The following is a 12558-nucleotide window of genomic DNA, read 5'->3' on the forward strand; positions in this document are numbered from 1 at the left end:
GGCTTAATGGAAGGACAAAGAGCATGGTCTATGCCTTGTCTTGTAGGTAGCCACCCTCCCAAACATAATTCCCTAATCCTGTCCTGATGATGAAGCTTCAGCTAAAGGCCCAACAACTCTTCACCTATAAGTTGGGCACACCCGGAGCCAAGTTTTTTGTTTTGTTTTTAGAATGGCCCAAAATGGGGTTCAACTCAAACACAGGCTTTAGAGCAGCAAAAGGAATTCAGTACCTCTCAGGACCATAAACATCACACTTAGGTATATCAGTGACTATGTTAGGATTAATAACTTAATTACTACAATCATGTAAGTGTTTAAAGAAAATATGCTATAATTGCAAAGCATGTGTATTTCTGAAAGCACTCCAGTGTTTAATTATTGCTAAAGTCATCTGGGGTTTTTGACACACATTCTATTTTAGTAAGATAAACTCAACATAACCCAGCATTGCCAAAAATGAATTCCTAAGGTAGATGACTAAAATAAACCGGCAATAAATATTGGCTGTTGGAATGAGAATTATATCTCTGTAATGTAGACACAGCATTAATGAGTCATTGTCAAGTAACAGTCTCTCCTAGGGATTATTGGTATGAGGCATCAGGGAAGAAAGAAGCCCATCTCTCTTTTATATAGCAGAGCTGAAGAGGAATATGAACCAACCAGGCAAGGATGTTCTTACATCCACTTTTCCAAGAGAGGTATAGCCCCTGGAGTTCAACAGAGGGTCAACTCGGACACGCTTCATTGAGGCAGAAATAAGGCATTGTAAGAAGCCATTCTAGGGGTGAGGTGACTGATTCTGGGACAGTTTTCTCTCATTCCCCTAGAGGCAAAATGTGCCCCCTGGTCCACCTAGTGGATCTTATGTGGCATGAATTACCTTATCAGACACAGTGGGTGCTGCCATGTTCCTTTGCTGTTTGGAGTTAGTGGACTCATTTAAGCCACCTTTGCTCCCCAAGGTGAAATTCTGACCTTTTGGCCCACTAGGTTGAGCTTTACAACTTCTCTGGTGCACTGGAAGATGATCTGGAGCAAAGGTCTGGCTACAATTTGGGCAGGGCACAAGCTGAGCTTGACTTTGCCCCTCTTGGCTGTACTGTCCAGTTGAAAGAGGCTCTTGCTTCTGTGGGAGTGGCCTGCGGAGCTCCCTGGGGAGCCGGTCATTTTCTATTTTCCATTTTTCCAGGCATTTGGGCTCATGAATAGGAAGGGACAAGGTGCCAAATTCCCGGCCACAGATGTAGCAGATGAGAGTCCTTGGCCTGGCTGGGATTCCAGTAGGTGCTTTCTTGAGGCTAGCAAGATCATTACAGCTGTTGGGGTTTGGTGCTCTGAGACCCTCACCCTTTGGCTTGCAGCTTCTCTGGTGAACTAGAAGACGATCTGGCAAGAACGTACGGCCACAGTATTCACAGGGCAGCAGCTGAGCCTGGGCACTCTGGAACGCTGCCTCATTAGCTGCCTGAAGATTGTAGGATCCACTGCCACTGAGAGGCTGTGGCTTGGAGGGTTCTGGCCTCCTCAGGTGCTTGGGCAACTTGCTGTTTTCAATACGCCACTTCTCCAAGCACTGGGGCTCATGAATGGCAAGTGACTGGGAGCCAAACTCTCGGCCACAGATATAGCACACCCTGAATCCAGGCCTGCGGGACGGGATCACAGGGGGACTAAACTGGCTTTCTGACATAATTCTCCTACTTGACCATCTCGATAGTATCACAGTTCCAGGTCTATTTTTGGGAGTGTTTATCTTTATTTTTTCAGTACGATTGACACTCTCTGTTCCTGGCAAACCACTAGAATGAGAATTGCTAGATAGGATGGCTTGGTTAATAAAGGTGGGTTCTTTACAATGGTGAAAAGTCTGTTGCAATTTTCCCTTTTCCATTAACAAAGAAGTCTTTCTCTAGTGCTAGCTCTGATTTCAGGCCAGACTCATTTTGGGCTTCTGCTTAGAGCGAATATTAGTGAGGTTGGCTGTCCTGGGGTTCCACATTGTTGCCAGTACCTTAGACCCATAGACCATGACTCAGAGCTTCATTGCAAGGCAGCAGTCTGGAATGCTGGAAAATCCTCATTAAACCTCAGATGCCTCCAAGATCTGTGGGGGAAAACATAAATCAGGAAGTTATTACACACATACACACACACATTCTCTCTCTTGACTATAGACTGATAGTCTTATAAGTGATTGTCTTTTATTGGTCCCAGTATCTTCTTTGGCTAGCGTAGTAAGTAGCACATAGGGTTTGTTCAATAAATGTTGACATGATTATGAAGAGAGAATATTTTCCATTATGAACTGCACTGTTACCATATTGAAAGTAGTGTTCTAAAGAGAAACTTACAATTGCAGCACATCGTAAAGACTTGGCACAAACCAATAGAGGCTGAGACCATTGTGGTGAGGCCACTGAAGGGAGAACCAAGACCTCTGGAAATTAAATTAAGGAAACCAGAACATCATGTAAAATGACCTCCTGCAGACTACAGAAACTTCCACTACAGACAGGATTCTTAACATTTTTCATGCCATGGGTCCTTCTGGCAGTTCCATGGAGCCTATGGAACTCTTTTCGGAATAACACATTTACATGCAAAAAATTTAAAATTCTTACTATTACAAGCGAAACTAATTTTATTGAAATAATTTATCAGATATTTTTAGTTGTGATACATATTTTAATTATGATATAATATTATCACAGACCTCTTGAGTATTCATGGACCTGAGGTTCAGAACCCCTGCAGAAGTAATTGTATTGAAGTACTATTGTGAATATTATGAAGGCTATCGGGAAAACCATCAGAAAGGGATAACCCCCTTATAACACATAATATATGCACTTTTCCGTCTTATAAGAATGGGGTACTACTAAATTGTGGTCATTACTCTCAAGCAAAGAATGAAACTCAGGTCTCCCTGTGGGATATCCGTAGCTCTTTCCTGCAAATAAGCAAATTGTGTACTTGATGGCATTCTGTTCATTTTCTTGTTTGATATATGTTATATATGGATCTTGGCTGAAAGCAGAGAATACCAAAAAGATGCTTACCTGTGTTTTATTGACCATGCAAAGGCATTTCACTGTGTGGGTCATTACAAATTATGGATAACACTTAAAAGAATGGGAATTCCAGAACATTTGTTTGTGCTCCTGTGGAACCTGTATATAGATCAAGAGGCAGTCGTTTGGACAGAACAAGGGGATACTGTGTGGTTTAAAATCAGGAAAGATACGTGTCTGGGTTGCATCCTTTCACCATACTTATTCAATCTGTATGCTGAGCAAATGATCTGAGAAGCTGGACTATATGAAGAAGAATGGGGCATCAGGACTGGAGGAAGACTCATTTACAAACTGCAATATGCGGATGACAAAACCTTGTTTGCTGAAAGTGAAGAGGACTTGAAGCATTTACTGAGGAAGATCAAAGACTACAGCCTTCACTATGGATCACACATCAACACAAAGAAAACAAATATCCTCATAGCTAGACTAATAAGCAACATCATGATAAACAGAAAAGACTGAAGTTATCAAGGGTTTCACTTTACTTGGATCCACAACCAACACCCATGGAAGCAGCAGTCAAGAAATCAAATGACATATTGCATTGGACAAATTTGCTGCAAAACACCTCTCTAAAGTGTTGAAAAGCAAAGATGACACTTTGAGGACTAGGGTGAGCTTCACCCAAGCCATGGATGGTATTTTCCAGTCACCTCATATGCATGTGAAAGTTGGACAATGAATATGGAAGACCGAAGAAAAATTGACTCATTTGAATTCTGGTGTTGGTGAAGAATATTGAACATACCATGGACCGCCAGAAGAATGAACAAATCTGTCTTGGCAGAAGTACAGCCAGAGTGCTCCTTAGAAACAAGGATGGTGACGCTTTGTTTCATGAACTTTGGACATGTTATCAGGAAGGACCAGTTCCTGGAGAAGGACATCATGCTTTGTAAATTAACGGTCAGTGAAAAAAAGGAAGACCCTCAATGAGACAGATTGACACAGTGGCTACAACAGTGGGCTCAAGTATAACGATGATTGTGAGGATGGTGCAGGACGGGGCAGTATTTTGCTCTGCTGTATATAGGGTAGTTATGAGTTGGAACCGACTTGATAGCACCTAACAACAACGGTATATCTCCCAATCTTTTTTTTTTTTTAATTAAAAACATGGCCACCTGTATCTCAAACAAACCAGAAGAAAGGGCTGATAAGATCTCAGTAAGGGCAGAAGCCTAAGAAGTTTTTACATTTGGGAAATTGTATCAGAGTAAGACAGTGTTCACTGGCTCATTTTTTCAGAAATAGATCACCAGGTCCTTCTTCCTAGGCTATATGAAGATTGCAGCATCAAGATTGGAGGGAGGCTAGTTAATAACCTGCGTTATGCAAATAACACAACCTTGCTTGCTGAAAGTGAAGAAGACTTGAAGCACTTACTGATGAAGATTAAAGACTATAGCTTTCAGTACGGATTACACCTTAACATAAAGAAAACAAAAATCCTCACAACTGGACCAGTAAGCAACATCATAATAAACAGAGAAAAGATTGAGGTTGTCAGGGATTTCATTGTACTTGGATTCGCAATCAATGTCCATAGAAGCAGCAGTCAAGAAATCAAATGAAGAATTACACTGGGGGAGCCCTGGTGGCACAGTGGTTGAGAGTGTGGCTGCTAACCTATAGGATGGCAGTTCAAATCCACCAGTTGCTCCTTGGAAACCCTATGGGGCAGTTCTACTCTGTCCTATAGGGTTGCTATGAGTTGGAATGTACTTGACGTTAGCAGGTTTTTTTTTTTTTTTTTTTTAATTGCTTTGGGAAAATCTACCACAAAAGACCTCTTTAAAGTGTTAAAAAGCAAAGATGTCACCCAGAAGACTAATGTGCACTTGACTGAAGCCATGGTAGTTTCAATCGCCGTATATGCATATGAAAGCTGGACAATGAATAAGAAAGACTGAAGAAGAATTGATACCTCTGAATTATGGTGTGGTGATAAATAAATATATATATATATTTTATCTCAAAGGATACTGAATATACCACGGACTGCCGAAAGAATGAACAAATCTGTCTTGGAAGAAGTACAGCCAGAATGCTCCTACTTGTAAGCAAGGATAGTGAGACTTCCTCTCATGTACTTTGGACATGTTATAAGGAGGGACCAGTCCCTGGAGAAGGATATCATGCTTGGTAAAGTAGAGGGTCAGTGAAAAGGAGGAAGACTGTCAACAAGATGGACTGACATAGTGGCTGCACCAATGGGTTCAAACACAGCAGCAATTATAAGAATGGTACAGGATTGCGCAGTGTTTTGTTCTCTTGTACACAGGGTCTCTATGAGTCAGAGCTAACTTGAAGGCGGTTAACAATAACCACCACCAGAGACCTACAATATTGTCCAAAGAAAGGTTATTTTTGGAAGTCTCAGGACCTTTTTCATTTCCTGAAGGATGACCCTGATTGAAGCATCCACTCTCAGTCACAGAGGGAGCAGCACCTGATCTGGCAGGGCAAACACTCAGTTCCAGCAGAGCAAGGACAGCAGTGCTCATAATATCTAAATATTGTATGGGCATTGCATTTGAGAAGGACAAAAAATATCTGTGAGAACTTATGCCCAGTTCCTGTGTATCGCTGCCAAGAAAGGTCTGACCCTTTGCAGTTAAGAGTATCAAACCAGGTCTGGCACAGACAAGGAAGTTATTCTTCATTTTGACAGATTCTAAGACAGTAACATTAAAACATGTTACAAAAGAATGTGTTGGCCCCCAAAATAGAGTGACCAGCACAGAAAATGATGCTTAGAGCAACAAAATTAATTACTTGATCAGTGTCATCCAAAAGAGAAAGGGAGCACAAGGAATAGGATAAAAATACTTCATTAAAAAAAGAAAAAAAAATTTTTTTTTCTTTTTTTATGTTTCTATCCATAAGAAAAAAAAAAAAAAACCCTGGGTGAAAAATCCCCCCAACCCACTGTGTGCCATTGGTTCTCATTTCTCGTTCACCAAGGATCTTCTGATTCAGTTCCCAGGTTCCTTGATAACAGGAAGTTGCAGACACTAAAAGTACTTAAGAAAATGGGTTTGGAAAAATCAATGCAATGAAATTTCTTCTTCTAAACGCTCTCTCTCATACATATACACAAACACACACACAGTCAACTCTGTTCCTGACCGTTTAGCATGCTGAGAAAGTCTTGTGACTTGCCCCAAATACTTTACGTCTTCCTTCTGAATGCCTATTTTGTGTCAGATAGTGCACTAATGCTTTTAAATATATAATTTTGGTTAATCCTCGAATGATTATGAGGAAGGTATTATTATTCCAATTTTATAAACAAAGAAACTGTGACTCAGTTTGGGCAAGTAACTTGCCCAAGACAGTCAGCTTCTAAATGACAGAACTGGGAATCGATTCCAGCTCTCTTTGGCTCCAATACTCGGCTCTTTCCATTATTCATTCTGCCTGAAATTCTACCAGCAAAGCTTCTTCTCTTTAGTTTTCATCCCTGTTTTAATGTACTATTCATACGCCCCGTAGGAAGGTGACAGTTCAGTTCTTATCAGCCTTTATGCTCCCCTGTCGGTGTTTTGGGTAGGTGAAGGAAGGGGCGAAAGGGAGGAGAGGAAAGGGCACAGAAAAAGAGAACCCTCTAAATGGAAAAAGCAGGAGATTGGGGCTACTGAAGGCTATGTTTTCCCTAGGTGACAGGGCTGACTCTGTCTTGCTGTATATGGTATTCCAGATGAAGTTCTTTCCTGCACGGAATGCAATATTAATCCTTTTCCTGTTGTCACCAACAACCTTAAGAAAAATCTACATTGCCCACCAAGTGTGCGGAATGAGGTGAGGGGAATCGAGTTGTTCAGTAATGATGCGTGAGTCTGTCCTTATAATGGGCTCAAGGTAGAAGCAAAGGCTGCCTAAAGAGGCCAGATGGTGTTTAGTTTGCAGCCACTTCGCCATTTTGATTAGGGATGGATCTTTACACATGCAAATGTTTGTGCACTACAAACAAATATTTTCTCTGTAGCAGACAAGATGAAGCATGATAAAATTCTCAATTGAATATATTTTTTTTTCTACCATTCCTTTCCTCCTCCAATGTCCCCCTGAAATTTCTGTCTTACTGTGATGGAAGGTATCAAAGTATGAAAGATGAGGTAGCTGGAAGCAAGTAGGATTTTGAGGAACAGAGATGTCTACTGGAGTGATTTATGATATTTCCACCCGTGAATCTGCCAAGGCAATGTGTCATGGTGCAGCATGGTCAGCTGCTCCAGCCTATAAGTTAGTTCTAAAAGCAAAAGTGCTGGAAAATACTAAATATATATGCTTAAAACCCTTAAGAAATTGGCCTGTCAACCAGACACGTCGTAAAACAATGTTGCTAGTTTATAAAGAGAATCACTTTACAAAGCCAGCCAGTTTCACCCCAAGCACCACGGAGAAAATGTTCACTCCAATTGGCCTGAAGTATTCATTTTGACCATATTTGCACGTAGAACAATTAAAGAATGTCTTGGAAAGCTTCACAATTTATCAATATGATGCCATTTTTCCATGCCCTTTGAGGTTCATGAGAAGAGAGAGAAACTCACAAAGAGAAATGTAATAACCCTGGAAATCCAGAACCTATCTTGGCATTAGAAGGTATTCCTCTAAAAGAAAGAGGAAAAAAAACAATCAAAAGGGTAGTTAAGTCTCTTAAAAAAAAGCTTTGTTCTTTGAAACAAAATAAATATTAATGGTACGGGATTCCTTCCTGCTGGTACTGAAAACAAATTATTTAAACAGACAAAAATAGAAATATGAAAGATGGCTCTGAATAAAATTGTAAAACAGAGGAAATTTGCCTTCAATGTCCTCTACCAACCCTTTTCAGCAACCTCCACTCTCCCCAGCCTAAGAAACTCATTTACTCTCCACTCTTCCTTACTATGCAATCTTGCTTTCAAAAAAGAGCTAATGGACTCATTCACACCAAGCCTTAATGACTAATGACGTAATATCCCTCCCTGAATCTGTCAGAGACTGCTAGTTTCCTACCAACAACCCTTGTGACCATATCCATCATATGAGCAGAGCCCCAATTTTTACCGAGGTGCATGATTCACAGCTAAAAGTCTACAAACTCCTTTGTAGCTAGTGGAAGTATTGTGTGGGACTTTTAAGAAGTCTTTCTGCAAAATGGGGAAGAATCTTCCTCTTTCCTTCCTCCATACTGATGCTTGGAATACGAACATGACGGCTGAAGCTCCTGCAGCCATTTTGAACCAGGTTATATCCATGTGACTCTTGACATGACAGAGCAGAGATCTAGATGACCTGGGTCCCTGATAATGTTGACACCACCATGCAAGCTTTGAATTGCCTTCCTTTATTTACATAAGAAAAGAAATGCTTATTCATATTTTGGCCACTATTTTTAAGAGTCTTTTACTCATGCAAAGCCCTGGTGGTGCAGTGGTTAAGAACTTGGCTGCTAACCAAAAGGTCAGCAGTTCGAATCCACCTTGGAAGCCCTATGGGGGCAGTTCTACTCTGTCCTGTAGGGATGCTATGAGTTGGAATCAACTCGACGTCAATGGGGTTTTTTTTACTCACATGAAAATGTAATACTAATTGAGATGTAGCTGTACTTCAGTAGTGGTCATTAGCTTAGCCCACAATGAATTCTAATAGTGATATTCCAAATTTCAGGATTTTGTTTTTTCTTAGTTTGATGAATCTTTTTTGAGAGAGGAAGATGTTTTAGGTCAAAATGGACTTACTAAATATACACTTCGTCTGTGAATCAGAAATAAACCTCAAACTATAAGTACCGAACCAATGGTCGTTAAGAAGTTGGTTTACAACACTTCCTTTCCCTGAGATTTTTTTTTTTTTTCCCAGAAAAACTTGAATAACATGCTTTGTTTCAGGGGGAAAAAAAAAACCCAGCATTTTACCCATGACCTTTTTAAAGAGCTGGGAGGTATCACCGTTGTGCCAGTTATTAACTTATTGTCTCTATACCCCAAACCTTCATTTCTATACGCAGCTTTTTGATCCTGGTACTGGGACTCTGCACACCCCATTACTACTTTGTCAGCTGGCTCTGTGGTAATGCTTTGCAAAAAGTGGGCTGGAGGAGGAAGAGGGGACTTGCTCCTTTTAAAAGGCTTCCTGTCTGCTTGTGGGGAAACCCTGATAGCATAGTGGTTAAGTGCTATGGCTGCTAACAAAAAGGTCAGCAGTTTGAATCCATCAGGCGCTCCATGGAAACTCTATGGGGCAGTTCTACTCTGACCTATAGGGTCTCTATGAGTCAGAACTGATGCGACAGCAACAGGGTTTGATTTTTTTTTTTTTTCCGGGTCTGCTTGTGGTACCTATGAGCATCATGGCAGCAATACTTCTTTATCTCAGCAGCAGCAGCTCTTTCCTACAGCAGCAGCAGCTGAGTCTAATTTACAGTTTTTCCAACACTCACAGAACTAGACAGGTATGGATTGAATTGTGTCCACCAAAAATATGTGTGGTAAATACTAACCTCTAGGCCTCTGGTTACAATTTCATTTGGAAATGAGTTGTCTTTGTTATGTTAATAAGACAGAATTAGTGTAGGGTTTGTCTAGAGTTAATCTCTATTGACATACGAAAGAGATTAAACAAGCGAGCAGAAGCAGAGATGGGGGAAGAGAGATGCTACGCCACATGAAGATCACCGAGGAGCAGAAGCTCAAAGGAGACAAGAAACTTCCTCCGAAGCTGGCAGAGAGAGACAGCCTTCCTCTACAGCCAGCACCCTGAATTCAGACTTCTAGTCTTTTAAACTGTGAGAAAATAATTTTCTGTTTGTTAAAGCCATCCACTTGTGGCAGCACTAGACGACTAAGACACAGTCTTTCCACCCTCCCCCAGCAGATATCACCCAGCCAGTCTGCATTTCCTCCTCAGAGGTCTGATTTTCAGCTCCAAGGGCCATTTTCTAAGTTTCTAAGTTCAACAGTTTATCCCATTTCTCTTTGCAGTATTCTCTTTCCAACCTGTTAGTTACCCAGGTAACAACTTCATTCCTGGTTAACAGTTCTTCATATTAAATATCTCTGTTTAAATAACTGGTGTGGTTTTTGTCTCCTGACTGATACAATCATCCTCAGAAGATAAGTAATAAAAATCTATGATATTTAGGCTGCATATTACTCTACTATTGAAATAAATATAAACACAAATAAATTTTTATAGCATCTTAGAAAACAACAAGATGCTTAACATTCAACCTTAGCACATTCAGGCCCCTAAAAATATATTTTTGTAATTTTTCCACCATCACCAAGCTTTAAGAGGTAGAAAATCTTGCTCTTCCATTTTTCACTAACTGAATGAAATCATAAAGGGAAAAGTGCCATTTTAACCATATTTAGAGCCCTGATGGCACAGTGGTTAAAGTGATTGACTGCTGACCGAAAGGTCAGTTGTTCGAAACTACCAGTGGCTCCGAGGAAGAAAGAGGTGGTAATCTGCTTCCACAGAGATTTATAGCCTTGGAAACCCTATGGGATTGTTATGAGTCAGAAGCAACTCAACGGCAGTGTATTATATTTTATGACACCCTTCCTCTGTTGAGCACCCATACATAAGGTCACTGCTATCACAGAGAGAGTCAAAGCAAAGGGATCACACTCATAGATCAAAGCTGACCAGAAAGTGTTGAGGGCTCCTTCTCACTCTGGCTGGTTCCATACACTTCCTTTCTGGGTAGAACCTGAGCCAGTGGCTTCATAAGTGCCTTCCGTCCTTAGTAATTATGATGTTAGTGGACAAAAGGCCAAATGAAAGTAACTGGAAAATGATGGTCATGGTGTGGGAACAGGATTGGGAAAGGGGAAATTTAAGACATTTTTCGAAAAGCCATTTAAGCTGAAGCATGACTTCCGGGGAATACGGACAAATGGCATGTTGAAGCTGATTTTGAATATAATGACAAAATTCCCCCTCATCTCTCTTTTACTATGAGGAATTTAAAATCAGAAACGTTCTTCACTTTCGTTCAATCTAACTGGCAAGTGTAGACATAAGAGTCTACGCTTTTAAGAAAGCTATGAAAACAGAAAATGGGAGAAATGTACTCTTTACACTTCTAATAAGAGCCTTCTGTAAGAACATTTTATGTTGTCAAAGCTTATAATATCACCCTATGAAAACTACTGTAGATCAAGCCTGCAATTTTCACTCTATATTGAGTACCCAAATGACATAGTACCTAAGAGTCATGAATGCCACACAGGTATAACCATGTAACTGTAATGCCGGTATTTGGAGTGTTAGAAAACTGGTTATGAAAACCATCAGTATAATCACGTTAAACCCACTGCCATCAAATCGATGCCAACTAAGAGTGATCCTATAGGATAGAGTAGAACTGCCCCATGGGGTTTCCAAGGCTGATAATGTATAGAAATTCAAAGGGTTGCAAAAAAAAAAAAAAAAAGTAGGAGAGGCTGGATGTTGAATAACAAACAGATCGACAAAGGAATTTCACATACCATATTTTTTGACATTTAAGTTAGCTCTATTCCAAAAGCTCTTTCTCAAGACTTTAAAGCAATGGCTTATAGGCCAAATCTGGCTCATATATATGTTCTTTTTTGGCCTGCATCAATTAAAAAATGTTTGCATTAGTTGCCATTATTTTAAAATTGGGAGATGTCACATAAAATCTGGATTTGGGGTTTCTCTTGATAAAGTGGAAGATCTGGCCATACAGAGTCCATATTTTCATGTGGCAAACTCCAATATAGCTGATACTGATTAAGGACAGTGCCTATAGATTGGGCAGCCAGTCTTCACTCTACCAAGTTTCTCACTAACCTGCTTCATTAATTTGTAGGTCTTGCTCCATCTTCAGAGGTATTTGAGTTTGTGACCATTTGTGATCCTTGCTTTAAGGTGTCTCTTTACTCTGATTTTTCATCTCCATTAAATATCTGAAAACATTTCAAGGAGCAGTTGTCTTAATGAAACTGGGAATCCGACTGAAGTCTTTTCTAAGGGAAATGATTACTAAAGCCAGGCCATATTTATTAGTAAAAATTCAGAAGGAAGTTTTCTAACAAAAGTAGAATGGGACAGAAATGCTTAGTTTTAGGAGAGAGGGAAAAATCCAAGGAGAAAAGAAAGAATTAATAACCTCAGAAGGAATTTTCATGCATTACTGGAAGGTCATAGGAGATGATGCCTCTAATTATAGGCAGAAAAAAAGAACAGTGTTTAGAGCAGCCATGGGAGAGAAAACAGGAAAAAAAAAGGAAAACACAAAGAGGCCACCAAAAAAAAAAAAGTGCTTTGAAGACCATCTGAACCTTTTGGAGGTATTCCCATAATTAGTTATCAAATGACATAATAAGAGCTACTCTTCTATTTAAACTAATGGTCCTTGATTTACCATCAAATGATTCCCCAGACGAGAAATGTTAGATGACTTAAATTATTAGTCTAAAGAACGAATCAGTCAATAAGAAGAACCATAAAC

The 12558-nt window shown here is 40.1% G+C and overlaps 1 protein-coding gene across 1 annotated transcript; it reads right to left on the bottom strand.

Annotated features, from left to right (window-relative positions):
* Positions 1 to 829: 829 nt before the first annotated feature.
* On the bottom strand, positions 830 to 1897 carry ZNF474 (zinc finger protein 474). Its single transcript, XM_010593712.3, is given in 1 exon segment — positions 830 to 1897. A coding segment is annotated over 1 exon segment (1068 nt).
* Between the last annotated feature and the right edge of the window lie 10661 nt (positions 1898 to 12558).

The sequence above is a fragment of the Loxodonta africana genome, chromosome 2 (genome assembly GCF_030014295.1).
Source record: "Loxodonta africana isolate mLoxAfr1 chromosome 2, mLoxAfr1.hap2, whole genome shotgun sequence".
Classification (NCBI taxonomy): domain Eukaryota; kingdom Metazoa; phylum Chordata; class Mammalia; order Proboscidea; family Elephantidae; genus Loxodonta; species Loxodonta africana.